This window comes from Pogona vitticeps, chromosome 1 (assembly GCF_051106095.1).
Source record: "Pogona vitticeps strain Pit_001003342236 chromosome 1, PviZW2.1, whole genome shotgun sequence".
NCBI classification, from domain to species: Eukaryota; Metazoa; Chordata; class Lepidosauria; order Squamata; family Agamidae; genus Pogona; species Pogona vitticeps.
Window position 1 is genome coordinate 63,805,945 of NC_135783.1, and position 27,966 is coordinate 63,833,910.

At 38.8% G+C, this 27,966-nt stretch overlaps 1 protein-coding gene across 1 annotated transcript in view; it reads right to left on the minus strand.

Moving 5' to 3' along the window:
* Window positions 1-13,110: 13,110 nt before the first annotated feature.
* Window positions 13,111-27,966, minus strand: part of KIF25 (kinesin family member 25) — a 61,749-nt gene continuing 46,893 nt past the window's right edge. The window contains exons 11-15 of the mRNA XM_020808241.3: window positions 27,321-27,497; window positions 22,232-22,386; window positions 20,639-20,842; window positions 17,309-17,464; window positions 13,111-15,616 (exon numbers count right to left, since the gene is read on the minus strand). Of these exons, the coding sequence (XP_020663900.3) occupies window positions 15,459-15,616; window positions 17,309-17,464; window positions 20,639-20,842; window positions 22,232-22,386; window positions 27,321-27,497 (850 nt within the window). The 3' untranslated portion in view covers window positions 13,111-15,458. The remainder of the gene's footprint in view (window positions 15,617-17,308; window positions 17,465-20,638; window positions 20,843-22,231; window positions 22,387-27,320; window positions 27,498-27,966) is intronic.

Below are 27,966 nucleotides of genomic sequence, written 5' to 3' on the forward strand. Positions count from 1 at the left end.
ATAATAATTTATTGTCATTGTAAGTATATACAAAGTATACCCATATAACGAAATTCACAGACACCCAGAGACCAGACACATGCACACACATAAAATTCCCCAAACACTCCCCACCCACTAAAAGTCCCCCACTAAAAATACAAACATCTACACCGCAGGCCAAGTAACACAGTCCAACTAATTATTCACTGCTGGTGGTCTTTAAGCTCATTATTAAGTGCAATTATAGCTCTGGGATAAAAACTATTCAGAAAACGTGTGGTCCAAGTCTTAATTGTTCTATATCTTCTGCCAGACAGCAACAGTTCAAAAAAGTTATAAGCAGGATGGGAAGAGTCTCTCAGGATGCTGTGTGACTTCCTTAGACAGCGGGATGTGAAGATGTCATCCAGGGTTGGTAGCTGGAGCCCGATGATATTCTGGGCAATTTTAATGGTTCTCTGTAGAGCTTTTTTGTCTGCTACAGAGCTACTCCCAAACCATGCCAGAATGCCATAGGTTAGGACCAGAGGTGGGATTCAGCAGGTTCGCACCTATTCTATAGAACCGATTCCTAAATGTACTATTGGTTTTTAGAACCGTTTGCTGGCCTGAGATGAATGAAGGAGGAGGTGACCAGCAACGAGCAGGGGGAGGGGGCACAATTAGCTGCCTCCCTTCCTGCGCCACACTGAGCCGTCTGAGGTGGGGTGTGGGTGAGAGAGATAAAGCCCTGGAAAGAGCAGAGGCTTCACTGGGGGAAAGAGGGGGGGAGGATGAGTCCTTGACATCACTGGAGGAAAGCTCATGGCCTTGAGGCAGAGAGGGGGGGGATTGACAAGGCATGAGGGCAGGACACAGAGGGAAAAAGTTTTGGGGTGAGACCGCTTCAGTCAAACACCCAACCATGCTCATTTTACTATGATTTTTTTCAAGTTAAAGGTACCACATAAGACTGTTGCTTATGTGGTACCTTTTTTTTTAAATGTCCTGGGCATTCATTCATTCATTCATTCATTCATTCATTCATTCATTCATTCATTCATTCATTCATTCATTTATATTTATTTATTTATTTATCATTAGGACATAGAACCTGTTGTTGATTTATTTGAATCCCACCACTGGTTAGGACACTCTCAATGGTGCTACGATAGTAGGACAGAAGTAAATGCTGAGATAAATTTAACTTGCCGAGCATTCTCAGGAAATACAGCCTCTTCTGTGCCTTCTTCATTAGCATGTTGGCATTTATAGTCCATGAGAGGTCCTCTGAGATGTAAGTACCCAGAAATTTAAAACTACCAACTCTCTCTACTTCCTCACCGTTTATGTACAGTGGTAAATGTACATTTCTCTTCCTCCTTAAAATCAATTATGAGTTCTTTAGTTTTTTTGATGTTAAGTGTGAGATGATTTTCTTTACACCAAAGTATCAACCTTTGTACTTCCTTTCTATAAGCAGACTCATTGTTCTTATTTATGAGCCCCACCACTGTCGTATCATCGGCAAATTTAATAATTGCATTGGTGTTATACAGTGGGGTGCAATCCTATACCTCTCCCTTTTGCTAGTTAAAAAAATTATCCACTATCACAAATATCCATAGCAACCTGGAAAAAAGAGACGGATAAATAGAGAAAGAAGCCAGTGAAGGAGAATCAGCCAAGAAAAAAAAAAAGCTTTAGAATGAGTCACAGGTTTTAAGGGGGAAATGCTTCCTTCCTGTTCGAATAGGAAATGTTTCTACATAGCTTTATTGGCCTGAGAATCACAGAGGAACTCAGAACCTTGCAATGTACAAGACAGAAGAGGGGAAGGCTTCCAAGAGGCATCCAACGTTTCTTTTAAAAATTCCATTCCATCCCTTAATCATTCTGAGAGATGAGAAAACACAGAGGAACTGGGGATCAGGGCTGATTGCTAATCCCTTGAGCACAACCGAGGGACTAAAATGGGAACCATGCCAGTTTCTAACACTAAATACTGTAATATGTTATGGTTTTCTGTGGGTCCCAAGGCTGGAGTACTTACTCAAACTTCTGTGCTTCAATAGGCCGTGTTCTCAAGTCAGCACTCAACAGAAATAGGTAGAATAATAATTTCCTTTTTATTAGGAACAATACATGGAAATGGGACCTTCTGGCCACAAGGCAAGGCAGCATAAGCAGAAACATTTGTGCTTCTGTTACCCAGTGTTTATACAGATATGGAACAAAACCAGCTTGGAAATATTACTGCTTTGAAGTAGCTAATTGCAAGTAACATAATTAAATGCAACTAGCTGCTCTTTTGGGAATAACTAGAGTATAATTAAGTTACATGCCAATGTCATGAGACTGAGAGAATGAGACTTGTGGTCTGAGAATAAAGGAAAATGGGAATTGTAGTCAATGAAGAAGAGAGAAAATGGAGTCTGTTAGGTTTTAAAAGTGAATGGAAGACATGGGAATGTGAGAAAGGCAAATAGGTTGTTTTTCTTACAGCGAGCCTGGTACAGTGAGAAACTGATTAGGGTGCAAGGATGGAGAGGCCCAGAGCACACAGACCCACCAATTCCTTCCTAACTGGAATGGAGCTAAAACACCTGCATCTTCATGAGAATTATGGGTGGAATGGTTACGCCTCTTTGAGTTGTTTGGTTTATGGTCAAGAAGAAGGAGGTCTGAGTAATGTAGAAAATGGACGATGGGTTATGTGGGAAAGGCTCAATTCCATGATAATGGAGAGAGAGAGAGAGAGAGAGAGAACTTGATGGTTTGAGTATGTGGCTTGAAGGAGAAAGAATGTAAGTAAAGAGAAAGAAGGAGATGGGTCTAGCCCACTTTATCCCAGTTTAGTGTTTGTTATTTTTAATGGGAATTAGTTGTCTTTAACAGTGTATTCTTTTGAACATGTTCTTTATGCCATGCTTGAGCAAAAACAAACTGTTTCTGTGGAACTATATATTTTCTTAATAAACAATTAATCATAAAATTCTTCAACAAGGATTGTCTCTTGGAATCAGCAGGGTTTGGCTAAATCCAGAGGAGTGGTAACGGCCATTGACTAGCTACCAGATAAGTCCTAATTAACTCAGCTGTTGTGAGTTCTAAGGAACTACAAACCCATCTGTCTGTACTTGCAAAGTACTGGGTAAAAGTAAAGTGTTCTTTTAAGGTCAGGCTTATACTAGGCCAAAGGCTACACACTGCTGGAGGTCGAGGACTTGCCCCAGCATAAAGGTGGTAGATTTGTGGCTGAGGAATTCCCTGACCGAAGGATCCATGCTCTTTAGGGAGATTCGGTCCTGACAGTCAAAATCAATGCAACAAACTATTACAATGTTACTTTATCAGTGTAACACAATTTAGTTACTTTCAAAAGTTACTTTTAAAAGATATTTCAAAAGGCCTTTTTTCAAGCTTGTGCCATTATGCTATAAATCCTCTATGAAAAGGGAATACTGTCTTTTCTGTTTTCAAGTTGCAATATCAGGATTTCCCTGGCAAAGTGGTAAAGACAATGTAACATGTTAACAACACACACAGAGTGCAAGAAATTGCCTTTTCAAACGGGGCTACAACAACTATAATGCCAGCCTGCCTGTCAAAAATGAGTTCCTTTTGAAATGTAGCATTCCATGCTATGATCTGCACCATAGATGAGGAAGATGTAGCACCTGGTGGCCTCTAACCAGCTGGATTGCTGGCCTACCTGGTCTGGGGGCAGACCAGCTTCCTATGTTGGAGGGCTAGTTTCCCTGAGCTTCACTAAACCAGGCCTCTGTCCCACACAAAGTGGCATTCTACCCTGATCATGGGAAGAGGGGTTTCGTAGACCAGTCCTCTGAGATGGATAGGGCAGAAAGTCAGTCATATGGTATGCTAAACATTTTCATGGTTAAAAAAGTGCCGTTCGAACAAAAATGCAGGGTCAGATATGGAGTGCAAAATTTCCCCTGGGGATGGCTGAAAGGACTCTATTTCTCAGCCGACCTACTAAGGCAGTGGTCCCCAACCTTGGGCCTCCAGAGGTTCTTGGATTTCAACTCCCAGAAATCCTGGCGAGCAGGATGGTGGTGAAGGCTTCTGGGAGTTGTAGTTCAAAAACATCTGGAGTCCCAAGGTTGGGGACCACTGTACTAAGGTATATTGACTATGTGCTGTAATTTTCCTGTTTATTTACTTATTGCTTGCTTGACTGGCAGTTCGTGCCCATCTCTAGTTATCACCAGTCTTGTCCAAAGGAGCAGTTGGAGGTATGTCCTACTGTGATGTTGACAGTGACCTCTTCAGTGGGGTGTGGTATTACAGTATGATAATTCCTCTCCAGTAAGCACCTGCTGTTTCCTGAGAGGACGGATTAAGGTGGAGGGATGAAGGAGAAGTATTAATAGGATGGCATTAACAGGGTGGGACTGTGATCTCCGTAGAAATTGAACTAACTGGTAAGTGCAGCCGCATAATTAATCATATTGCTATGTGTGGATGAGTACAGCGATTTTGCCAGAAAAAACTACCAGGGACTGGCTTGAAAAACTTCAGAGCAAAAAAGTTTAAACTGGTGTTCTTCCCTACATAGTCTCACCCTCAGTCCAGAAGTGTACAAGTGCATGCAAATGTCTGCTGAAACCCAAGAACAAACTGGTTCAGGCCACTTCCATATCTGTTTGGGACAGGATAGTCATGATATATACAGCAAATATTTGGATACAAATCAGATCAGACAATATTCATTCACATCACTAATAAGCAAAGAAACATTTACCAAGGTCTAGTTCTACATTATCGTCAGCATCTCTCCTGGGAACCCCTTAGAGAGCTTCAGCTCTCTCAGGCTGCAAGCTAGCCAAAGCCCCAGGGATTTGGAGAAATACTTGGCTGCTTCATAACATTTGCTCCATATAGCAAGTGTTGCTTGATTAAGACTCCCCAAGCCCTGAGAATTCTGCTTAGACTTTTGTCCTTGGCTTCCTACATGTAACCAAGATTCACTATGCTAGTTTATTTTTCCCATTTATTTCGTTTTGTATTCAGCTACATAAACTGGGCTGTTTAGTGAAACTGGACATATATAGGCATCCTAGAGAGACTATGGTAACATGCTCTGAATCGAGGAGTGTCCTCTCCAGAGCATGAAGCTCAGGTAAAGTAATATGGAGGATAGGCTGTTACCCAAGCAGCAGATCCCCCTTCTCCACATTGCTGAAATGGTCCAATGGAAAGGTAAGAGCCAATACAACTGGTTCCATCAACGTTGCAGGAGTTGGCAGAATGACACGAGCTGCCTTCGGGACTCCAGCTCTGGATTTTGCCTCTAGGTTAACTCCTGAAGCCTTTTCCATGAGTGGATATAGCCACAAGGCAGTGGAGGTTTGAAATCGGAGTTTTCCTTCTCCTAGATGGGCTGCCTTCCGTGCCTGATGAGCCCCACCTACCCGGCCTGCTTTTTAATAGTGTGAAAGTATGATCTGACCCTTAAAACTTTCCTGCCTCCCAGGCTTATGCAAATCTAATTGGCTTTCCTATTTACCATATTAAGGCCAGAGATCCATTCAAACATACCCGGCCTTCACCCTCAGCCCAGCTTCCCAGGGAAAAGGGTCCAGGGTCCTGGGACACACTCTTTTAAAGCAGAACGTCCCACCCCCTAGGCCCCACCCCCAGGCCATGTGGTGAGGAGACAAAAAGAAAGCCCAGGAAAAAAAAAAAGAAAACCTCAGCAAAACATCCATTCAAACATACCTGGCCTTCACCCTCAGCCCAGCTTCCCAGGGAAAAAGGCGAAACTGGACATATAAATGCATCAAATCCCTTTGAGAACATAACCCGCCCTCATTTGTGCTAGCAGAGCAAGTAGCAGTCATGGTGATTTATAGATTCAGCTCATGCAAAACAATGGTTGTCAGAGAACACTTTCTCCTTCAGAAAGAAAGCATGTCTACCCTTTTTAGCTCTAAAAATGAGACAGCTAGGGTTTATTAGATAAATACATTGACATAGGAATGGCAAGAGGAATCCTAGTTCTGGCTAACCTAGGGGACAACTACATTGGTAAATAATATGGGAAATGCTCTGGCATTTGGACAGTTTTCCATTGTCTGCATGACACACGTCAATGTGATCAACCCAGAGTTTTCCCCTCTAATCTAAATTTTTCCCCTCCACTCCTGGGCCTTCTACTCTTTCTCTTTTTGCAGTGAATGCATTCACATTGATTCATGCAGTATGATCACTTGAGCCAATGTGGATGGGTTTGTTGCAGTTATATTTCAAGTAATTCCACCTAGCTATAGCAGAATTGAGAAGAAGGGCAGAGAGAAAACTGGTTACCATTTGAATCTTTTTCTCCCTAAACCTGAAGACTTGGTCTGCTTGTTTTCCTCTTCTCTTCCTTTCCCATTCTATTTCTTCTTTTTAAGGCTTGGTGCCATTGTCCCAGGGCATCTGTTGACCAAAAGGGTGACTAACGAGTCAGCAGAGAGAAGGAAATTACCAGTCAGCCTTGTTTGCAGCTTGTTTCGGTAGCTTTAACTGTGCCTCCTAATAACCACAGCAGAGCTACTTTAATAAGCTGCGAATAAAACTGATTGTCGATTTCCTTCTCTTTCTCTCTTCTGACTCCTGTGTGGTCAGCTAAAGCAAACTCACCTAAGAACCCTGACTTACCAGGTGCATTTTCTCTACTGGGTACTCATACCCTAAAGTAGAGATGGCAGGAAGCCACAGCTTCCCCCTCCCTTCTGGAGAGCAAAGGCAGAAAATCTCCTTTTTTCTCTCCTAGAATGAAGATAATCAAGAAGAGAATGTGAAAAGGAAGGAGGTTACATTAGCATTCAAATCAGTATGGATTTAAGTGAGCACAAATTAGAGATGCTGAAAGATAATTTCACAGTCCTGAAGAGGTTGTTGTTCCTTTGTCTACTCTTCTCCATGCAGACTTGTATCTTCTTCAGTTGAATTGCACTGTAATTGAATTACATCAAATCACCTTCAGCCGTGAGGACTGTAGGAAAATCTCTGGTTTCTTTCCTACAGCCCAGTGTTAATAAAGCCTACTGGAAAGCACAATGAAGTTCCAGATATGCCTGATTTCATTTTTTGGTTGTTTTTTTTTTTTTTACAAAATTCACCTAAAATTCATAGCAAGGTTAAAATGCTACAAAACTAGTATGTCTGCACTACAGATTTTCAACCTCCTCATAGGTTAACTTGCTACAGCTGTTACAGATCATCTGCCTTTTATCTTTAATACTGCTTTTTCAGATGAGCAAGATTTTCATGCACATTTTCTTTCCACTGTACCTTCAAATTGAGATGTCTGGACAGTGTCTGCAAAGTAACCAACATGAATTTGACACAACTATGGGAGGCAGTGGAAGATAGGAGGGCCTGGCATGCTCTGGTCCATGGGGACACAAAGAGTCGGACACGACTAAACGAATGATGATGTAGCTTCAAATTAAGACATGTTCAACTGCACATGGTCAGTGTCTGCTTGCCTGCTACTCTGCTAATAAATCTCCTATTGGCGGTTTCACAGCTACATATTGATAGGGTGCAGCAGGGTTGTAAGTTTCTTGTGGCAGAAAAGAGGAATGTGAACGTATCATGCAAATAATGTGTGAATGTTCTTTTAGCTATGAAAATAAAAACACCAATGTCTGAATTCATGTTTCAAGAGGCAGCATTCTTTTTGAAGAAATTTGTAATATAAGTTACAATTCTGCTTTGGCCAGACCTTGCCTGGAGAATTGTATTCAGTTCTGAGTGCTGCTTAAAGGAGAATTTCAAAAGCTGGAATACATCCAAAGGAGAGTGACAGAGATAGGGCGAGGAAGCCAAGCCTATGCAGAACACTTGAGATAGCTGGGTACGCAGAAGAAGAAAAAACTGTGTATAATACCTATTTTCAGATACCTGAAGAACTGTCACATTCTGACTAAACTTTAGGAAGAATTTCTGGATAGTAAGAGCTTGTTCAACAATGAAATGGAAAACTTGAGAATAGGCTAAGCTTTCCTTTATTGAAGAGGTTTAAACAGAGGTTAGATGGCCATATGTTAGGGATTCTTTAGCTGTAAGTTTTCTGCTTCAGCAAGAGATTGGGCTCAAATAACCTCAAGTTCACTTCCAACTCCATAACACTATGGATCCCCATCCATCAACACAACAGAAAATCTCAAGTTAGGAACAGTAGATTTTATTTATTTCTGTAATAATTTTTTTAAAAAATATTTCTGAAATACATTGTGTCCCCCATTAGCTATTTCTGTTAGAGGCTCTCAGAGCCATAGCATGCTTGATATTTTTATTTAGTATAGTATTCAGCCTGAAGAAAGTTCTTGCAAAGTTTTTTTTTAACTGAATATTCCCATTCCCCATTTTTTTGTAATTTAAATGTACTACTTCAATAGGACTGTAGAAAGGCTTTGTCTGGTTTGCAAACTTAAGGAACAGTATCTTTTAGTGTCTTTTATTTCATTTTCTTCACTTCTGGCTGCCTTGTTTGTTTTTATAACCACCCCTAGCAGAACGCTATGTGCTGGCATATGTGTGTGTGTGAAAGAGAACTACGGTGTTTCCCCGAAAATAAGACAGGGTCTTATATTAATTTTTGCTTCAAAAAACGCATTAGGGCTTATTTTCGGGGGATGTTTTTTCCCATATACAACAATCTACATTTATTCAAATACAGTCATGTGATCATCTTCTGGTTGCTGCACAATGGTGGAGGGAGGGGTTTCGCTTAACTTGGGCTTATTTTTGGGGTAGGGCTTATATTATGACCATCCTGAAAAATTATACTATGACTTATTTTCAGGTTAGATCTTGGCATACTCCAGTCTTGCTTTTTTATGTCTTTGTCTCAGCAGTGGTGTCCTCCTGGGTCTCCTACCAGTGTCCCTTTTCATTCAGATGGCAACAGATAGTGCAAACTGACACTGTTGTACTCTGTGTCTACAGATCAGCTTGAATTTGTTGGGAAGTTATTCTGGGTCCTGTAGCCACCATTCGAACAACCCTTTGTTGTAATTTTTTTAGTAATTTTGCTCTTCCGTCCACGTCCAGGGAGGTTAGCTACAGTGCCATGTACTGTAAATCTCTTGATGATATTGCGCACAGTGGACACGGGAACATTAAGAACTCTGGAGATGAAATTATAGCCTTGAGATTGTCACTGTTTTTCCACCATTTTTTCTTTCAAATCCATAGACAACTCTTTACACTTCATTCTTTTCTCCATGCTAAGTGTCACACACAGCACAAAGGTTGAGTCAACTTTTCTCCATCTTAACTGGTTGGAACTCTGATTACTTGTAACAGGTGTGTCTAAATACAAATTAAAGGAGGATCACATGCTTGAAAAACAATTATTTCTTACAATTTAGACAGGGTGCCAATAATTTTGGCGAGTTCATTTTTGGGTTTCTGTGTGGAATTGTATCAGATTTAACTTTTCTTCTCTGTTTTGTGTGCGTGTTTGTGTGTTGTTCCAACAAAAACCAAAGAAAGGAACACATGAGTACCAAAACATTTGCAACTGCAACAATTTTCTGAGAGAAGGGTTGCATTTTCTGACAGAATTGCAAGGTTGCCAATATTTTTGGCCGTGACTGTACATGCATATGGGTTTAACCTTGCAAACTGGATTTGTAGCACTGGCTCCCACTGTTCCTTGGATCAATGTTTCACACTGTGATGCATTGTCATCCAACCTATCCATATACAGTGGACCCTTGATTTACGGAATTAATCCGTATTGGAATGGTGGCTGCAGGTCAAAAAGTCTGTATGTCAAGTCTCCATTGACCTACAGTGCATTGAAAACCGATTAATCCCGTAACAGGCTGTTTTTGTTCCATTTTGGTTTTTTTCTGGTCTGTAAGTCAATTCTCAGGCTGCAAGTCAAACCTAAATTTTGCAGCCAGAGAAGTCTCTAACTCAAAAAGTCTGTAAGTCAAGGGTCCACTGTACAAGGAACTCTGGGACTGATAATTTTGACAGTGTGTACCATATAATGGGGTACACCTCTGTTTCTCAAACTAAGTCCTCACTTAATTGCACAAGCTTGCTTTCTTTGTTCTAGAGAAGAGCCTGTACTAGCACCTCACTGTTCATAATGTGGCTTGTTTTGCTTGAACACTATTTCTGATTGGGTCCAGCACATCTCAAAATTTCCATAAATATTCCTAAGGATGATATACAGTTAACCCACTGTTTTTCTTAAGGTAATGGGACTTCAATCTAGACTAAGCCCCTCTGGCAATTCCGAATAGTTTAAACAAGCTCAGTAATAAAAATAATAGCTGAAATCCTGTTGCTTAGTGTAAGCCAAATCAACTCTTGGTCTCTTCCTCCTCGACAAACAAACTGTCCCTGCTTCAATTTTTGAGGCGTGCACACAGATGCATCAAGCCAGTGTGTGCATGCGCCCTCAAGAATCATAGCAGGGTCAGTTTGTTTACTAGGAACAGACTGACAGTTACAATTTGGCTTTTTGCTAAGCAACAGATTTTCAGCCATTAAGCTATAACATTTTTTTTTCAAATTAAAAACATAACAATATTTTGAAACTGTGGATAAAAACAATCTGGGGGAAAAGCAGGTGGACACTAGGGCTGCAAAACAGTTGTCTCATAGGTTAGCAAATGGAGAGCCTAGTCCTGCAGGAGGGGGGTGTCCAGCAGGCCACAGTTCTTCGTGGCAAGTGGTGGCAAATGATGTTAAATGAGCAGATGTCTCCCAGCACAATGCTTTCCTGCTCTGGTAGATATTACAAAGTCCCGCCTCCACCTCCATCAGGTGAGGATCCATCAAGCATTGCCTCACAACAATGGAAGTTAGTTTACTCTCCACAAGAACCACTGGAATCTTCTCAAGGAAATGACTTGAATCCTGTTGCTATTCCAACTAGAGTAGACTCATTGGATGAATGGGGTCTCTACAGATGATGGTTCTCAACTGAACAATTGATTCAGTAGATCTCCTCTAGTTGAGCTATCAGTTTGATCCAATATAATCACGAATAGAGGAGGCAAAATGATGGCCTGTTGTCAATACAAAAAAAATATTGTCCAGTTTGCAGACATGGTAGTTTTTCCAGTCACATTAGAAAATGAAATAGGTGAAGCAGAACAGATGCTGTAGGTAATGATCTAGTTGGAAAAAAGTCTAAGCCTTTTATCCCCGGACAAAAACAGGTGCACAGCTGACATGGTTAAAAGGGCTAGGTGGCATATCTTATTTGATTGTTCACACCAAGATATCAAAGCTGCACACAGCCAAACTGAGACAGACATCCAGCACAGAGAGTTGTTGTATCTCTTTGTGTATTCTCCACTCCCACCCTTCAAAGCAGTCATTTTAGCAGTTCAGAGTGTGAATTAGGAATAATGGCAGACTGTCATAAACCTCCAGACATTTAAGGAGACAGTGTATAATGAAGCTTTTCTCTTGAACTGTTACAGCTAGAAGCAACAGTGCTGATCGACACAATAAGCTTATAGGGGCACACAAAATATATGGTGTACCTCTGTTGAACGAAAGTACTCTCCAAGTAGAGAAACATGCCTACCCCTTTTCTACCTAGAAAGGATCTGAAATTTTGCCTATTTCTCCTCCAATTCTAAGCATGCACAACTATCTGGTGTCTTCTCATGTGTGTAAAAGGTTATAATTCTCCCATAGCCTCTTCAGACAGTGTGTACACAAAATTTCCCTGTTTGCAAGTACAGCATACTTTAATTTTAGGGGAGAGGCAAGATGTATGGCCATTCCTTACCACTGCAGTGCACAGTCATGTCATTGTAATTTGAACATTCCAAAAGGTCAGAGACCATACCACATACAGCTCCTTGCATAATGCAGCAGCTGGTACATGTTGAAGGGTGAAATTCCAATTGGAGCATGCTATACAATTTCTGGGTAAATATTTATGCTCAGGAAGGTTAAGAGACTTGGACTGCTGCAAGCACCAGACTTCTGGATGGGCAAACTGCAACTTAAATCTCCTTGTAGAGACCTACCAATGAACTCCCTCTTGCATCTGGTGGAGCTGGGATCACAAAAGAAAACCATAGTGAATCATGCGCCTCCAGAGTATTAAAACCGCACATTAAGCAAATGAGATATTATTAAAACCCCGCTGAATAACACTGAATCATTCTTAATCTTTAACATTGCTCAGATTTATTTTCTTGCTGTCCTATTATCTGCATACCATGCCCTAAGTCACCATGTACAACAAAGGTGCCAGACAGAGCCTAGGCAGATTACCTATTTTGTCCAACTGTAAATTTGTGTTGTCTTTGACTTCCCTTCTGCTCAATAGGGAAGGTCCTTAAAGGAGGATGCAATGGTTAGTTCCTTGGACAGTGCTACAGAAGTAGAGCTCACCAGGATGGGATCAAGTTCACGCATTCTATTGTTAGGATAAAAGAATGAAATGGTAGCCTTAGATCAAGGACAACTGGGATCAAATCAGGCACAGCTGTATAGCTCAGCTTGGGTCAGTCATCATTTCCAGTCTACTTTGTAGGGTTGGAAAGAGGACAGGCTGTGTGTAAAATAAATATACCAATAACGTGGATGGTTATCAGTAACACTTAAATTTTCTTGTGTGATTAGAGGATCATATATTCTGATTCTAGAGGGACGAATTTTATATTGCATAAATATCAAGGCTATTTGTTCTCGTAGAACAGGCTTATACAATTCACACTGTCATGTAGACAAATGCAAAAAAGTGAACTCAGTCCCATCAGACACATATGTAAGATGTTTTGAATTTTTTAAATTGGTTTTTTTAATGTTTTAAACTATTTTCATTTGTTTTAAATTTCCTTGGTTGTAGTCTCTCCTGAGATCTTATGATATAAATATCATAAATAAATAAATAAACACATAATATATCAAAGACAACAGCAATTTTTTACCCTTCCAATGTATTCCTGAGAAGGGCCAGAACTGTCTATAGGGAGAAAAATATTATGTCATGAAGCAACTTCTACTAGCCTGCATTCAATTTTGCTTATTCAGAAGGAAGTTATATACTTATATCAGATTAAGGAAACTCGATAAAACAAAATTGCATATAAGAAACTATAGTCAAATGTGAGTCTTTCAGAAACTTGGGGGAGAAGAAAATTCTTTTCAAGCTAAACTTTAATTATTTGTTCTCAGTTTGGAAAAAAAGAGCTAAATGTTTATTTGTCTGTGCCAACTGCCAAGGAGGGGTAGAAAAACAGGGCTTCTAATTACAGAACAGATTTTCTTACTTTAGTTTAAACAGGGTGATAGACTCACATAATTGCAGTGTCTGAGCAGCATGTGGGTGTTTAAGGAACTAATCTCCATCTCTGATTTTCTGCACAAAATACAGCTGCTGTACATTTGAGATTAACAATATGTCTAGACCAGTTGTTCCCAACCTAGGATAACCCAGGTATACTTGGACTGAAACTGCTAGAAACCCCAGCCAGCACAGATAATGGTGAACGCTTCTTGGGAGCTGCAGTGCAAGAACACCTGGGTTACCCAAGGCTGGGAACTAGATGCCCTCTGCTTAGGGCAGCTGAATGACTAGAGGGTTTTCAGAACATTGAAATAATCAGGTTTGGAATAACAGTTACTATATACGAACTGAGCATACCAATGCAGGAATAGGTGATACTTATATTTAGACCACCAAAAAATTAAGCAAAAAGTGAGATCAGATACCTTTCAGCATATTTAGCCAGCTGGAATTTTCTCCATCAGCAGGCTCCAAAACACACATTCACACACAAACCTCCCCATGCTACTTTATTTTGGCCCAACTCCTACCTCCATTCAATACATGTTTTCCATCCACCAGATTCTATACTTGCCCCCTCTGGATATACAGTGGGTTATTAGGGCTCATTCCCTACTGTTTAATTAATTATATTTAGGTTTATTCTGATCTCTCTTTTTTATATATTACTGACTGTATACTATAATTTTTATTTTGATTGTTGTATAACCATTATGTTTGGTATTTTTGGTGTTATTGTTTTAGTACTGTATGCTGTAAACCGCCCAGAGTGGCCTTGCATCCAGATGGGCAGTATAAAAGTTAAATAAGTAAGTACAGTAAGTAAATAAGTAAGCAAATACTGCTCTATTTTACAAACTCTATTAGTGTCACATTATTGTAAAGCCCAGGCCATAACTATTTACAGATCTGTTATCCACAAAATGTACCAAATTGTTTGTTCCCTTATTCTGTGCTCCAGGCATTTGGCAGATAGCATCTACCTTCACCTGGAGAAATATTAACAGTAGGCCAAACAGTAGGTCAAAAGCCTTCCTTTAACTCTGTATGTTCAAAATCTTGGAAAACTGAATTCTATATCACTTACAAAACAAACTTTCATATACTGGTTTATTTTGTAGAATTTATTTTATTTTGGTTTAGTCACAGGAGGTCCAAAGTACAAATCTCTTATGGGTTTCTGCATATTTACTGAGAAGTACATCTCACTTTCTTTAATAGCCAGAATCCTATTGGTTATTCACACTGGGTAAGTGTAGAGGCACAAATCAAAGCAGCAAAATGCTGCTAGTTAATGACTTGCCACGTCTGTTCCTCAATGTATGCCAAATGAAGCAAGTGGCATGTGATAGGAATACAAGTAATGACCTTTTAATTAGTGGCAATTTGCTACTGCAGTTTATGCCATTGCATTTACACTGCCCTGGACAAGAAATATGATTCTGGCCATCTTTTCTTATTTTCAAATAAGCATTCCTATGATTACACATGTAAGTGACAGGAACCTTGTTAAAGAAGAAAATCTTTTCAGGATATCACTTCCCAAAGTCAATAATAATTTAGCTACAGCTTAGTGGGTGAATTCCTACTTACAGGCCTGCCTGATATTTACCCTGGAGTCTTTTAGGCAAAGATACTTTTTATTCTACCAGGTATTTTAACTGTTTTAATCTAATTAATTAAATGAGAAATAATTATTTTAATCTCATGCTTTTCACTTTTATCCTTACTGCTTTTCTATTAAGTTTTTATTATTGTTTTATTCACTGAAATCTTGTGACATAACTTAAGCCTGCAGAATGGTGATGGCATCACTGGCAAGGATGCAGGATGCCACCACTATGTATTACAGAAGTGTCTGGAACAGTCCCATTGCTCAGATTTCATAACTAGCAACATTGAGATCTCATTGGGAGAAGGGGTTTCCTTTTGCTATCCTGAAAGATTTGCATCCTAGAAGACTATCATCCCACTATTCTTCCTCAAAAGAAGAACAAGTAAACTCAAGGACCTATATGTTAGCTCTTTGTTGATATGTGCAGTTATTCTTGGAAGAAAGATATTGCTCAGTAAGTGTATAGCTTGCCAATACTGCATTAAGAACTGCTTATTTTAACTGGTAGTTTACATTTTTATGACAAAAGCCAATTTAGCTTGAGGAACTCATTAATAATGCTTTAATCCACAGTAATATTATATCTTATTTAGATTTGCTCAGCACCGGCTGATTTCTTTTCTTGGGTTGTCCTCTCTGAACTTGACATGCACGAGATCCAAATCCAAGAGTTTGCAGTGACTCCGTTAAGTACTTCTGGCTGGGGGAAACACACAACACCAGCAGCAACTTTGCATCACCTCCTAAGAAAAATGAACAATAAATACATTTTCATAGATTTCTCAATATTTTTCACATTGCCAGGAGTCTGAGTTGTCCATCAGGGAACTGCCTTGGTCAGGTAGTCCTAGAATGAGAACTGACCATAACAAAATTGTAAATACCCAATGCCTTTGTCTAAAGAGTGCCAAGATTATGCCCCCAAGACCTCGTGGTGAAGGTTTTACACCTAAGTGGAATTGGAGAGTTATTTTATTTATTTATTTATTTATTTATTTATTTATTTATTTATTTATTTATTTATTTATTTATTTATTTATTTATTTATTTATTTATTTAATTTAATTTAATTTAATTTAATTTAATTTATATGCCGCCCACTCTACTCAAAGGTCTGTTGTTCCTTAACTAGGATTGGTTTTACAGAACATGGGTGGGAAATGGGAACTAAACATAAAATACTGTATACTGAAATACTTCCTTTGTCTTCAAGGAACATTATCATAGGCATCCTTCAGTCTCCAGAGACTATGGTAACGTGCCCTGTATGGAGGACTTGGAACAGTGTCTAGTGTGGCTGAGAAGGCCAATTTGAGAGTGACAATCCCTTCCACACTGAAGACAAATCCAATCTGTCCCCTGTCCAGCTCCCTGATTTTGCTCCTTTCATAACTGCCTCTTTGCCTCAGCCTGCTGGACAAGGGTCTCTTCAAATTGGGAGAGGCCATGATGCACCGCCTGCCTCCAGGCTGAACGCTCAGATGTCAAGGAACATATGCAAAACAATACTATGAGACCAGGAAAAAAGCACAATTGGCATTCAGATTTCCTAATTATAACATTTAAAGGGAGGCAAAAACTCTCCTTTTCCCATGGCTGAAGACCATAACATGATTTGTAATTCTCTTCCCAATTATTCCAGTTTCTAATAATGTGCTGATGCACAGCTTCCAGTCATTGTAGTGGGATGTGCAGCAGAACTTCTTTATGGACTGAACTTTACTTTTTTTCTACATCTATATACAAACAAATGGCCACATTCTGCAGAATCAAGGCCAGGAAAGTTAACTGTCTTTAGAAACATTAAATAATATTTACATGTGAGAGAAATATCTGGTTAGGCATTCATACAAGCATCTTTGGGGTTTCATTTTAGGTTGTCTCAGTTCCTTAAAAGGGACTGTAAATTTAAAATGTATTTTTATCCTCTTGTCAGTACTTAATACTATATTGTTGAGGATTTCTGAATACCAGAATCATTTTTTAAATGAATATAAGAGAGTGAGATAGAGAAAAGAGAAACAGCCATACAGTGTTATGGGTCTTAACAATCAGGGAAGAGGGCCACCATGATTTCAGCAGTAGCACAGCAGGCAGAAATTTTCTCAGTGACACAGTGATCTGATGGAAAAATTTCCACTTTTTGAATTTCTGGTTGCCACAGAGCTGCTAATGTTCATGAATTCCCAATAAGGAGAAAAAAGGAACCAACGAGGGGCAACCTTTCTGCATGTTCTCACATGGAACAAAAGGTTTTTGATTGACAGTCCTGTTAATTTTATGAACTATGCTTCCTGAATTCACAGATCCTCATAGTTACTCGTTTTACGAGCCATGTACAAATTGCATTCAAAGATAAAATTGTTTTTCTTTAAAGGTAGAACATAGCTAAACAGTGAAACCAGCTTTGTTTTACTACTACAAGCTATAGTCACCTATGGAGTCCTGAAGTAAATGTGTAAGTTTGCTGTTTCGATATGGAACATGAGATCGTTGTTCTGAAATGGCTCCAAGCACATCTGCTAGAGCAGACAAGCTGCGATTAATGAAGGAGGTCTCTCTCAGAATAGGCCCAGTCACACCAGACATACCTAAAACAATAGACAAGAATATATTAGAATTAAGCAGAGCATCTCCAAACACTTCCAGACATCTGATCATACAATGGGGAACAAATTACTGTACTGCATTCAGCTGTAATGCAATGTTTTTATCTGCTTAATGGACAAGATATGAACATGGTCTACTGACTCTGTGTCACAAAAGAGACAATGCCTGTAAGGAAATGGAAGGAAACTGAGAATTGTAGTCATACCAAAATGGAGTCTATTAGGTTCTGTGTAAGATGGATTTAAAAAGATACATTTTTCATGAACTTGTTATGCAGAGATGTTTGTCTAAGTCACAAGGATGAACAGTCCAGAGAGAAGAGACGCAACAAAAACCACTAATTTGGAGAAGATAAGACATCCGGAGCCTGGATCATGAGAATGATGGGTGGTGATCGGAGTGGTAAGGACTTAATTAGTTGACAGCTTGAAAAAATAATTAGGAATGTCCTAAAGATATGTAAAATGGGAGGGTTTGTGTATGTGAAAGGAAGGTTCAGTGAATGCTGTGGAATATGAGACACAGAGGCTTGTTTTTCTTTTCAAGAGAAGGGGGGGAATAGCCCAGCTTCTAGATGCCAGCTTGTAGGGACATAGAGAAAAGATGATTACCTAGCTGTTTTTATTTTAATTAGAATTGTAAATTTATGTAAACATTATAACAAATGGATATGCTCAATACTTATGCTTTAAAGCTACAACTGTAATCTAATGAATCTACTGTATTTTCTTAATAAAACAAATATAAAACTTCAATGGAAGTTTAAATATAAAATAAATATAAAACTTCAACAGACTAGTCTCTTGATACAGCAGGACTGTAACTAAATCTGGTGTGCATGAAAGGTTAATAGTGGTTACTGTAAGTAGAGGTCCTACTGTCCTACTTTACAAGGCCGGTGTGTATTCTAAGGAAACACATAGCCTAGGTTTTATTGCTTTGGAAGCAAACAAGGTTACTTTTAAGGTTCAGGCTTGTCTATGGGACTTACTATGCACCTCTGAGTCCTAAAGGACCTACCTCAGGAAATTAAGGTGGTAGTTTTGCGCCCAGAGGGACTCCCTGACCGTGATCATTGTCTCTTTAGGGAGACAAGATTGTTACAATGCTAAATCATTTTCTAGTGTTACAGAGATATGCAACTTTTAAAAGCACTTTTAATGTTATTTTCAAATCTATTACCTCGCTGTCTAGCAAGTACAATAGGAGACACATATAGTTATAAATATACAGATTTAGTACTAAACCAAATGCTTATCAATGACATTGTTTTTCCTATGAACCTCAAAGTTTACACAGATGTACAGAAAACGACCCCCTGTTCCATGACATCAACAAGCACAAACAAAAGGCATTTTGCTTCTGACGCAAAATGTAGCACAATTATTCAAAAAGAATATCTATGGTACTGTAGGCTAAAAGAGATAAAACACACATATGGTAAACAGTGCTGCTCAAAATGCTCTGCAAGGTCCACTTCTCAGAATTCTGCCATATAAACTTCATTGTATTTAAATGCACCCAGAAATGGTGAGAGGTGACAGTCCCACATGAAGGAAACCCACTGTCAACCAAAGTTCTACATACTTGTGTCACAGCTCAGCAATAGGTTCACATTAAATATTCAGAATGGAAAAGTTTTGTAGTCGAAGTGATTTTACCCCAGCCAAAAGTAAGATGGGAACTAGACATGGTCTGCTATAAGGAACTGATGAGTTAAAACTATGCTTAGATGAATAAGCCTGTTCTTTGAAAATAAATAATTATCTCTAGTGAAGTCTTTCTAACATTTCTATAGCTCTTACGGAGAATTTAAAATGCAATCTTAAACCTGCTTACACAGGAGAAAATCTTGCTGAATAGAGCTAGATTTATTTCTGCATAAACATGCTTAGGCTGCCATGCTAATCTGTCTATTAGGCAAAACATTAATAGAAACAAACTGATATTAATTCCGATACTGAGTGGTACTGCTGGTCTTCCCAGAAAAAACAGACCATCAGATGGCTGCTTTCAGTGAACTATGGAAATGTGCAGGACTGCTGAATTGCATATTAGCTTTAAAACACATTTAACACCCATGACAAATAAAATATGCATCTTTAGGAAGTTATTTTAAAAATGTGACCAGGGAAAGGAGCTCTTGGCAACATTGTAAAGGACTCTTTCATAACATAGGGTCAGCTTTCAAAATATTATTTCTGGAATGTTACATTTGACTAAATGACTTTTCTTGGTAGGGAAACTTGTTCTTCAGGAAATAAATAATCAGTTTTCTGAAGGGACTATGTTTGAAGAAGAAAGGGGAGGACTCAAAGAAAACAGGATATTTACACCACACCAATATCTTGCCTGGAATTGTCTTCCATAAGGAGACTGAAGAAGCGATACTGGATTTTGACAATTCTTACAAATATTTGATGCATTTCAAATATTTATGCACGTTGGACAATCTTAAACTGCAAGCATGCCTAGGTGACCTGGCATTGCAAAGGTAGTATCTATTAACAATATCCAGAACAAATGTCATGTCTGTCCTTGACTGGATATCAAGGGAGAAGAGTAACTGGAAGGCTAACGTGATATTCTGCAATATTCTGTACCAAAAAAGATCTAGTTCTCCACAGGAATCTCTGTCCCTTTGTGGTTGAATATGAAAGTAAATATACATCTAAAATATACATCAGGTGTCTACCCTCATGTAGCTCTAAAGACACAACACCGTAACAAGAGGAAAGTATCAGTAGCCCAGGGACACCATTTACCACTTTGCATTTTTATATATAAAACTTGATCCTTGTAGCTTTTGTTGGGGAACAAATGGTTCATGGATCTTAAATACTTAGCTTCATGTAAACAGACTGGCAAGTAACTTTGGCATTGACAATCTGAGCATATTCAAAGACAAGGACTCCTTTCTTAGACCACTAAAATTCAAAGACAAACTCACCCACCCTTGTATTTTGATTGTATATGTGGACTACATGGCTTTCCCTGTTTTTTTAAAAAAACTAATACATTTCTTATGTATATGGTCCCTGGAGGCATATGTATGGCACTCATCAATAATACATTTTAATTAAATGTAAACCAGTCCCACAGTAAGTACACTTGGTTACAAACATGAAATGGTTCTGTCCCAAAAGCGGACTTACCAACACATTCACTGCCAGCTAAATCCACTAGCTGAAGTCTTGTTCTCACTCTTTTCAACTTCTCCATAGGTTCACTGACAAACTGGGCTGGCGAAGAAGCTCTGGAAGGAAAGGAGGGCATGCCATCTTTCACCGCATACGGAGAACTGAGGAAATGTTCTTTAGTCAGCTTTTGACTAGAACGGTCACCTACCCAGGGAGTACCTAGGTGGCAGAAAGAAAAGCATTGAGCACAGTTTATTTCTCAACACACACAAATGAAATAAGAGAGTTTGGAAAAATTACGTTTTTAGAAACTACAGATCTCAGACTCTCCCACTGCAGCCACTGGCATGGGTCTTCTAGGGGCTATAATCTAACTTTCCCAAGACACAGAGGAAGATTGGGTTAGTTCACTATGATTTCTGGGCTTGGGACAAGAATGGATAGACCCAACCCTGTGACTATATTTTCAAGGGTTTTTTTTTTTTATGCAATTGTTTAGATCTGACTAAGATGTGCTAACAAAGTGATAAAAATTCGTTAGTGTCTCACTCTGGTCACTCTAAGGAAGGGAAGGATTATGACATTGCAACATTAGCTTATACAGGTAGCTCTTCTCCTAAATCAAAGATTGTGTAAGAGTTGAAAAAGTGTATGCATTTACAGTTGTTTCCCGCATTCACAAAACCTGCTGCAACCTCTATTTTTCCATTACATCTCTCTTTTGTCCAGATAAAGTCAGTCCTTGACACTAGCTATGGATCCTCCCAAATTTTAAACATCAGTAACACTGGCCCTGCTACGATTCACCTTCCTAAAGGATATAACTTGTAATGTGGGTTACAGCAAGGCTTCTCAGTGGAGATCCTGGTTTTCTACAATGTTCTACTGAAGGTTTGCTGACACAAATCATATACAATCATTAGAAATAAATTAAGGGATTTCCCTCCCCCTTTACAATATTTTATATTTGTTTCCATGTATGGATGATTTTTCAAGTTAATACTCAAAGAGTCTTAGTTTATGGTCTATCCAGGTGTGGCTGATCCATTAGGACAAACGGGGCACTGCTCAGACTATGTCTGACTTGTCCATAACTGCCTGCTTCATTACCAGAGTGTAAATTCCCAGCCTCAGAATTTGGCGGGAGGGAGAGTGAGATTGCATAATGGGAGAAGGAAAATTACCAGTAGGGGATTTGGAATTTGATATAAGACTTTTCGGCAATTCTAACTTTGTAATGTTGTTCTAGAGAGACAGGACACTTTGGTCTTTGACTAGAACTAGTGGAGTACCAATTTCACAAAACCAACACAACTTAAAAACAACTTAAAAAGGTAACATGATGTGGCAGAGAGATCATTGTGCCTGACTAGGAAGGAATGTATGCTTTCATATTAATCCTAGAAATACTCCTACATAGTGGCCATCATGTACTCCCTCTAGTGTGAATATAAGCAATAAGAAATGATGGCAAACATTTCAGCTTGGAATTCAGCATCAACATGAAACCAGACTCAGACCTGGTTTAAATACGAGATATGCTGAAATAAAAGCAAAACAGGGGTTTGGCATCCCCTGATTTCCTTAAATGTGCTACAAACTACTTACCAAAGTGATCCATTGAGACAGTCTTTGTGGTTATACACAAGGTTACCACTAGATGAGAACGAGAAGAATGAGCATGTACCAGAGTTGGGTGTTTGACTCTCAGTTGAAGGCCCTTATTCACTAGCTCCAAGAACTCTACAGCATCTCCAACAGGCCTTAAAAAACAAAACATATTTGCAGACTTTTAAAAAATATATATTGTAGTTGGGAAAACAAGGACTCATGTGGTAATGTTTCCTCCAGCTGCATCTCAGCCCTGTGTCCCCAAAACTAGCCTTGTTCTCTACATTGTTCCCACCTGTTTTCCTCTGCAAACCTCCAGATATTTGATAACATCTCTATTTAAGTTTCTAGAAACTCATTTCCTTCCTGCTTTCAATAATTTTATGTAAGTCTATGAATGGAATAAAAATACATATTGAGGTACTGTAACATTCAAGAACTACCTCTTCTTTTTCAAAATTGCAGATTGCCTTAAAAAGTACATGCAGCTTTGTGACTAAGGATGAACAATGCCTAGCTGAATTTAGGTTAAGCTTGGCTTTTTAAGAACCCTTCATAAATTGTCTCATTGTCCTTTCAGGATACGACAGCAGGCATGTTTTTATTCAAGTATGTCTTCGGCACCTAAATTCACTTGCTGCAGAAGGGGCTTTAAAATGGATGGATGCCATACTTTTCTCTACTGCTGCATTTTTCAGTTGAATTTTAGTTCTTTTATACTTTCATTCTTTTTATATATTTGCACTATTTTATTTTGGGTAACACCTTTATTGATAACTGAAAAGTGACAAATAAGGCAAGCTAGCAAGTTCTCCCAAACCATCAGGCAAAAACAGCATAAGATTTGTGGTTATTGTAACTAGTTCAAAAACTGGATCAGACAGATGTGATACTCTTGGCTTGTGAAGCCAAATTGCCACCAACATCAAAATTAATTTTGCAAATTCTGTTGAAGACAATTCTGTCAAATGTATCAATTTACATTTTCTGAATGGATCACAATGCTACATTTTTCTGTTTCTTTTTTACTGTAAGCCATCTTGAACCACATTCATGGAGAAAAGGCAAGATACAAATTGGATCAATATATTCTGAATTATTGATATTACAAAGAATATTCTTCATAGTTTTGAACGTTGATGGCTACACAAAGCATATCCTGAGAAAATGTTTCCAACATAATCAAAACCTTTGATCTGGTCTATTCAAGTAATTGAGGTTTGGAGAGAACCTGGAACCGGCAACAGCTTTGGGATGCAGATGAATCCTGAAGGAATTAGAACCACAGAAAATCACCTTGCAGCAAGTTGAACCATGGCTCCATATACCTCACTATTGACCTTCTCTTATTTCAAACACTGGGCTTTTCCAACTCTACCTAGAAATGCTGGGGAAATCAACCTGGAACCTTCTGAGCATACACTCTATGACTGCTCCAGAATCCATCTTGTATGAACTATGAGGGGGTATAGTTCAGTAGTCAAGTACATGCTTTACATACAAAAAATCCCAGGTTCAGTTTCCACAATCAGCAATTGAAAGGCTTAATGTTTCAAAAGCCACATTTATAATGTTGGACTGAATGAATAACAGCGTGATTTGGTATAAGGCAGTATGGTGGAGAATAATATGTTGGATCTTCTTTGATTTGAACAGAAAAGAACAACCTCCTCTAAAACTAGGAGAAAGTAATCGTTCTTTAGAATAAGGGAAGGGGGAGACAAGCATAAATTCTGCCTTAGTTAGCCTGACAGAGAAGAAAGGGGCAAAACACTTTTGAGAATTTTCCATTCATAAGCAAATGCAATACAGTTGAAACACTACTCAAAATCCTGGTAGCTTACTTTAAACTGTAGAGAGCAAAGGGTGGCCAAGCAGCATGATTCCCTTATTTAGTTTTGATATGTGTTTCATTGTTAAACTTTTCTGTATAAATTGTTAATATTGAGTGTTTATTAATATCTTTCCTCATAAATATATGGAATTTAAGACACGAATTGTGTGTAAGAGTGTCTTGAACTCATAAACATTTTTCAAAGAGGTGCTTTCTTCCCGGTGGGTCTTTTGTTTTTAGCTATACAATAAAAAGGACTGCAATAAAAGCAAAGCCTCCTGAAAAATTGTGGTGGGTGGGTGGGAATACCTCTGCCAGTTTTCTGCTATATGACACAAATTCCAGCTTGCAGGTTATTTCACCTCAATAAAATTTCAAAGGACCAATGACTATCCTGGATAAATGAAGAATGATATTACAGGCCTCTGAGACTTCAACTATCAGCTTGAAGTTGTTTAGACAGGAAAGTGAACCTTGCCATTTGTGAGCAGTTTTGCCTTCACGGAAGGCATGGCACAGGCCGCTTGTTGAGAAAGATGATTAATAAAAATAATGGAAATAAATTACTTTGGACTGTAGCCCTTTTGAGTTTTTCCTGTCAGCAAATGCCACTTTACCTCATGTTATACAAGAGAAACCCTGCATATACAGCTCACCAGATTCTGGTATACTTCTAATGGATTAACTGGAGCCATTGGCTACTCATTACTCACCAGATAACAAGAAATAAATCCAGGAGTTATTTCTTGGTTAAGAAACAGAGAAAATAGTGCAACATGTGCCAAAGTTCTGCAAACTATGCTATTAGAAGATATGACAGGAATTTGAAAATGGTTACTGTCTCAGTTTAGTGCAATCTTTATTAGAGTGTACAGCAGAAGGCAGTGCAGTTGCTTAATGTAACAAATTGCACTAAAACAGGCCCACAGAATCAGTGAAGATTTGGTGAGTCAACTCCTTTGTAAGTTCAATTGATCCCAATAGGCCTACTCTAATTGCAACTTGCTACTCTAAAATAGTAGCAACTAGAGGAGACCTATTGGAATCAACTGAACTTACAAATGAGTTAACTCACCTAATTCTGATGGATTCAATGGGTCTACTCTAGTACAACTTACCACACTAAGCAACTGGGTTTCGACTGTAGAAAAGCAAGAGTCAAAATTTATTTATTTGATTTGTGTACCACGCCTTTACTTGGAAACTCTACAAAATCCGATTCTTCTTCCAAGAAAGTCATGCACTTGCTGTTCTAAAATTGGTGGGTATGGGTGGTGCTATACTGAACGCTAAACACTTCTTTTCCAAATAGCTGAAGATATGGAAGTCTTAGGCTGCAAGCCTGTGATCTTGGGGATACATTTCAAGAGCTAAAGGAAAGAACAAATATTCTCCTCTGAGATTTCTGATGACATTGTGGGTCATATCACAACTTAAGACAAGCATGTTGTTCTTGCTATCACAAACTTTTCCCTCCAGGTACAAAATTCCTTCAAAACTACATGCCAGAAACATTAGACATACAAATGAAGCCCTAGTTATCTCCTTGTGACTAACAACATAACAAAAGCAAGCTAATTTGCAACATGTGGAATGGCATATGCTTGTGCTATAATAAACAGCATTTTTCCTCTCAGGGGAGTGCTGCTTCTAACCATAAGTTAACATTATCATCCAGGTCAGCATTCAGGGAAGCTGCTTCAATCTTAAAGAATGAAATCTAATATTGGACCCCTACTTCCTATCCCTCTCAACTATAGCAAAAGCTTATGTGGTGTTCAAGAGTGGCCTTGGCTGCCAGATGGGTGGTATAAAAATCAAATCAAATCAATCAATAAATAAGTTGGAACTCTTGACCTTGGAGAACACAAAACTGGCAGTCTTATGGAAGTAAGAGTGGACAAGGAATGAGGGAAGGGACCTTGATCTGCTGGATCCACAGCCCTCTCAGCCTCCAGTTATGCCCTCGATATGAAGAGAAATTTAGATGTTCCTCAGAGCACAACTAATCTAATTCCTATAATGAAGCATTAGAAAGATATAAGAATCAGCTCTCTGGACATATCTGCCTGGCTGGCAAGAGAGCCAGAAGGAAATGTCCACAAGACATTTCCATTCTCCCTCTTCTCTTTAGGATGGCAGTCTTACAAACCATTCAAACTCTGATTTTAGAAAGACCAATTCCACAATTTGTCTATGGTCCCCCCCATTCTCTGGGGTGATAAATGTGTGCAGAATATAAAAACAGACAGAAAGAATTAAGTTTGCTTGAAAACCCCCAGTGCATTTGGTGTATTTTTAAATAAATGGTTTTTGGCAATAATAGAGAACCATATAAACAAAGCTCTAGTGGTTTGCTTATGTTACTGAAACCCACAGACAAAAATACTGTCTTAAATTATCTCTTTCGTGGGTGTAGCATATTATAGTTTATGAAGGAAATAAAAGGCTTGTTGTGTCTGACTTCTAGTCATCCATCTCCCACCCCCAACAACAAGAGAAACAATTTATATTCTGACTACAGGAGTTGAAGCAAGTGGTTTAATTTCCATTGGGAACAGAATCATTTATGGTTTTCTGTGGAATTTTAACATATGAAATGGTTTTCAAAGCAGCAGTAACAAAATCCAAAAATCTTTTCTCTTTTTGACATGAAGTACGCAGATATGTGTTTCTGGATTACACTTCCCAAAATTCTGCAAGAGCATGGCCAGTAGCCATTCTGCCTGGGGAATTCTGGGATATATAGTTCCAAAACACAAGTCTGCACACCTCTGCTTTCCGCTGCAACAAGGTCCCAAGTGTAGGCAAAACTAAAATGTGTTCTCTTTCATCTCTCCTGCACCTAGTAGCCAAACAGACTGAGATTTCCCGCATCCTAAAGCCCCCATAAACCACTACCTGGGAATGTAACACAAAAGAAGGACATATTCAGAAGTGTTTAAAGTGCAAAAATGATAAAATAAATAATAATCTAATAAAATTCACATTGTGGTAATGTTAACACATCATAAGTGAATATGAGAAGCAAGATAGATTAGATTAGGCATCCTTCAGTCTCGAGAGACTATGGTAACGTGCTCTGAATAGAGGACTTCGAACAGCGTCTAGTGTGGCTGAGAAGGCCAATTCAAGAGTGACAATAATAACAGTGTTAAAAATGAACACTCCTCCTCACTGCTCATACTGTATGATACTTCTGTCATCGTTTTGCACCAAAATACATGGACACTGACACAAGTGAGTACTCACTCGTAGGTAAGAAGAGGGATATCACTCTTTCCTTCCTTATTTGTGATTATTTCTCTTTTGACACCACTTGTTCTTCCAGAGTTGTCTTTGGCCAGAAGATCAAATACTTCATTATTATACACTTCTACAACAGAAACCTCAACCCAATGGCTTCCTGGTGACTTTTCTGAAAGAAGCCTGAAAAAGGGGGAAAGTAGGGGGGGAAACACTTAAGAGGATGAAACATAAACTTAAATAAACAGAGTATGTGATCCAGTAGACTATTACAGACAGACTGAAGTGCTTATCTAAATATCGAGATTCCATAAGCCAGAGTCTTTACTGCTCTTCAGAGAAATTTGGGTCTTTTTAATAATCTGCTCCAACAGTTATGACTCTGATATACTGGGACAATTATGTTGACTGCACAATTCAGTTTCATAGGCTCCTAGAAAAAGGTAATGAATCAATTCTCTGTCCCAAAGTTGGTATCTGTGAGAAAAGCAGAATTTGAAAAGACTGCAAGGTTCATATTTTGATTCTTTTTTAAAGTCATACAGTGTATCCCGAATGATGATGGGCCAGTGTTCAGATGGAAGCTGCTATTGGGATCTTCAGGTTTTAGTGCATTGTGCTATTACACCAGCCACCAATGAATGGCAGGCAA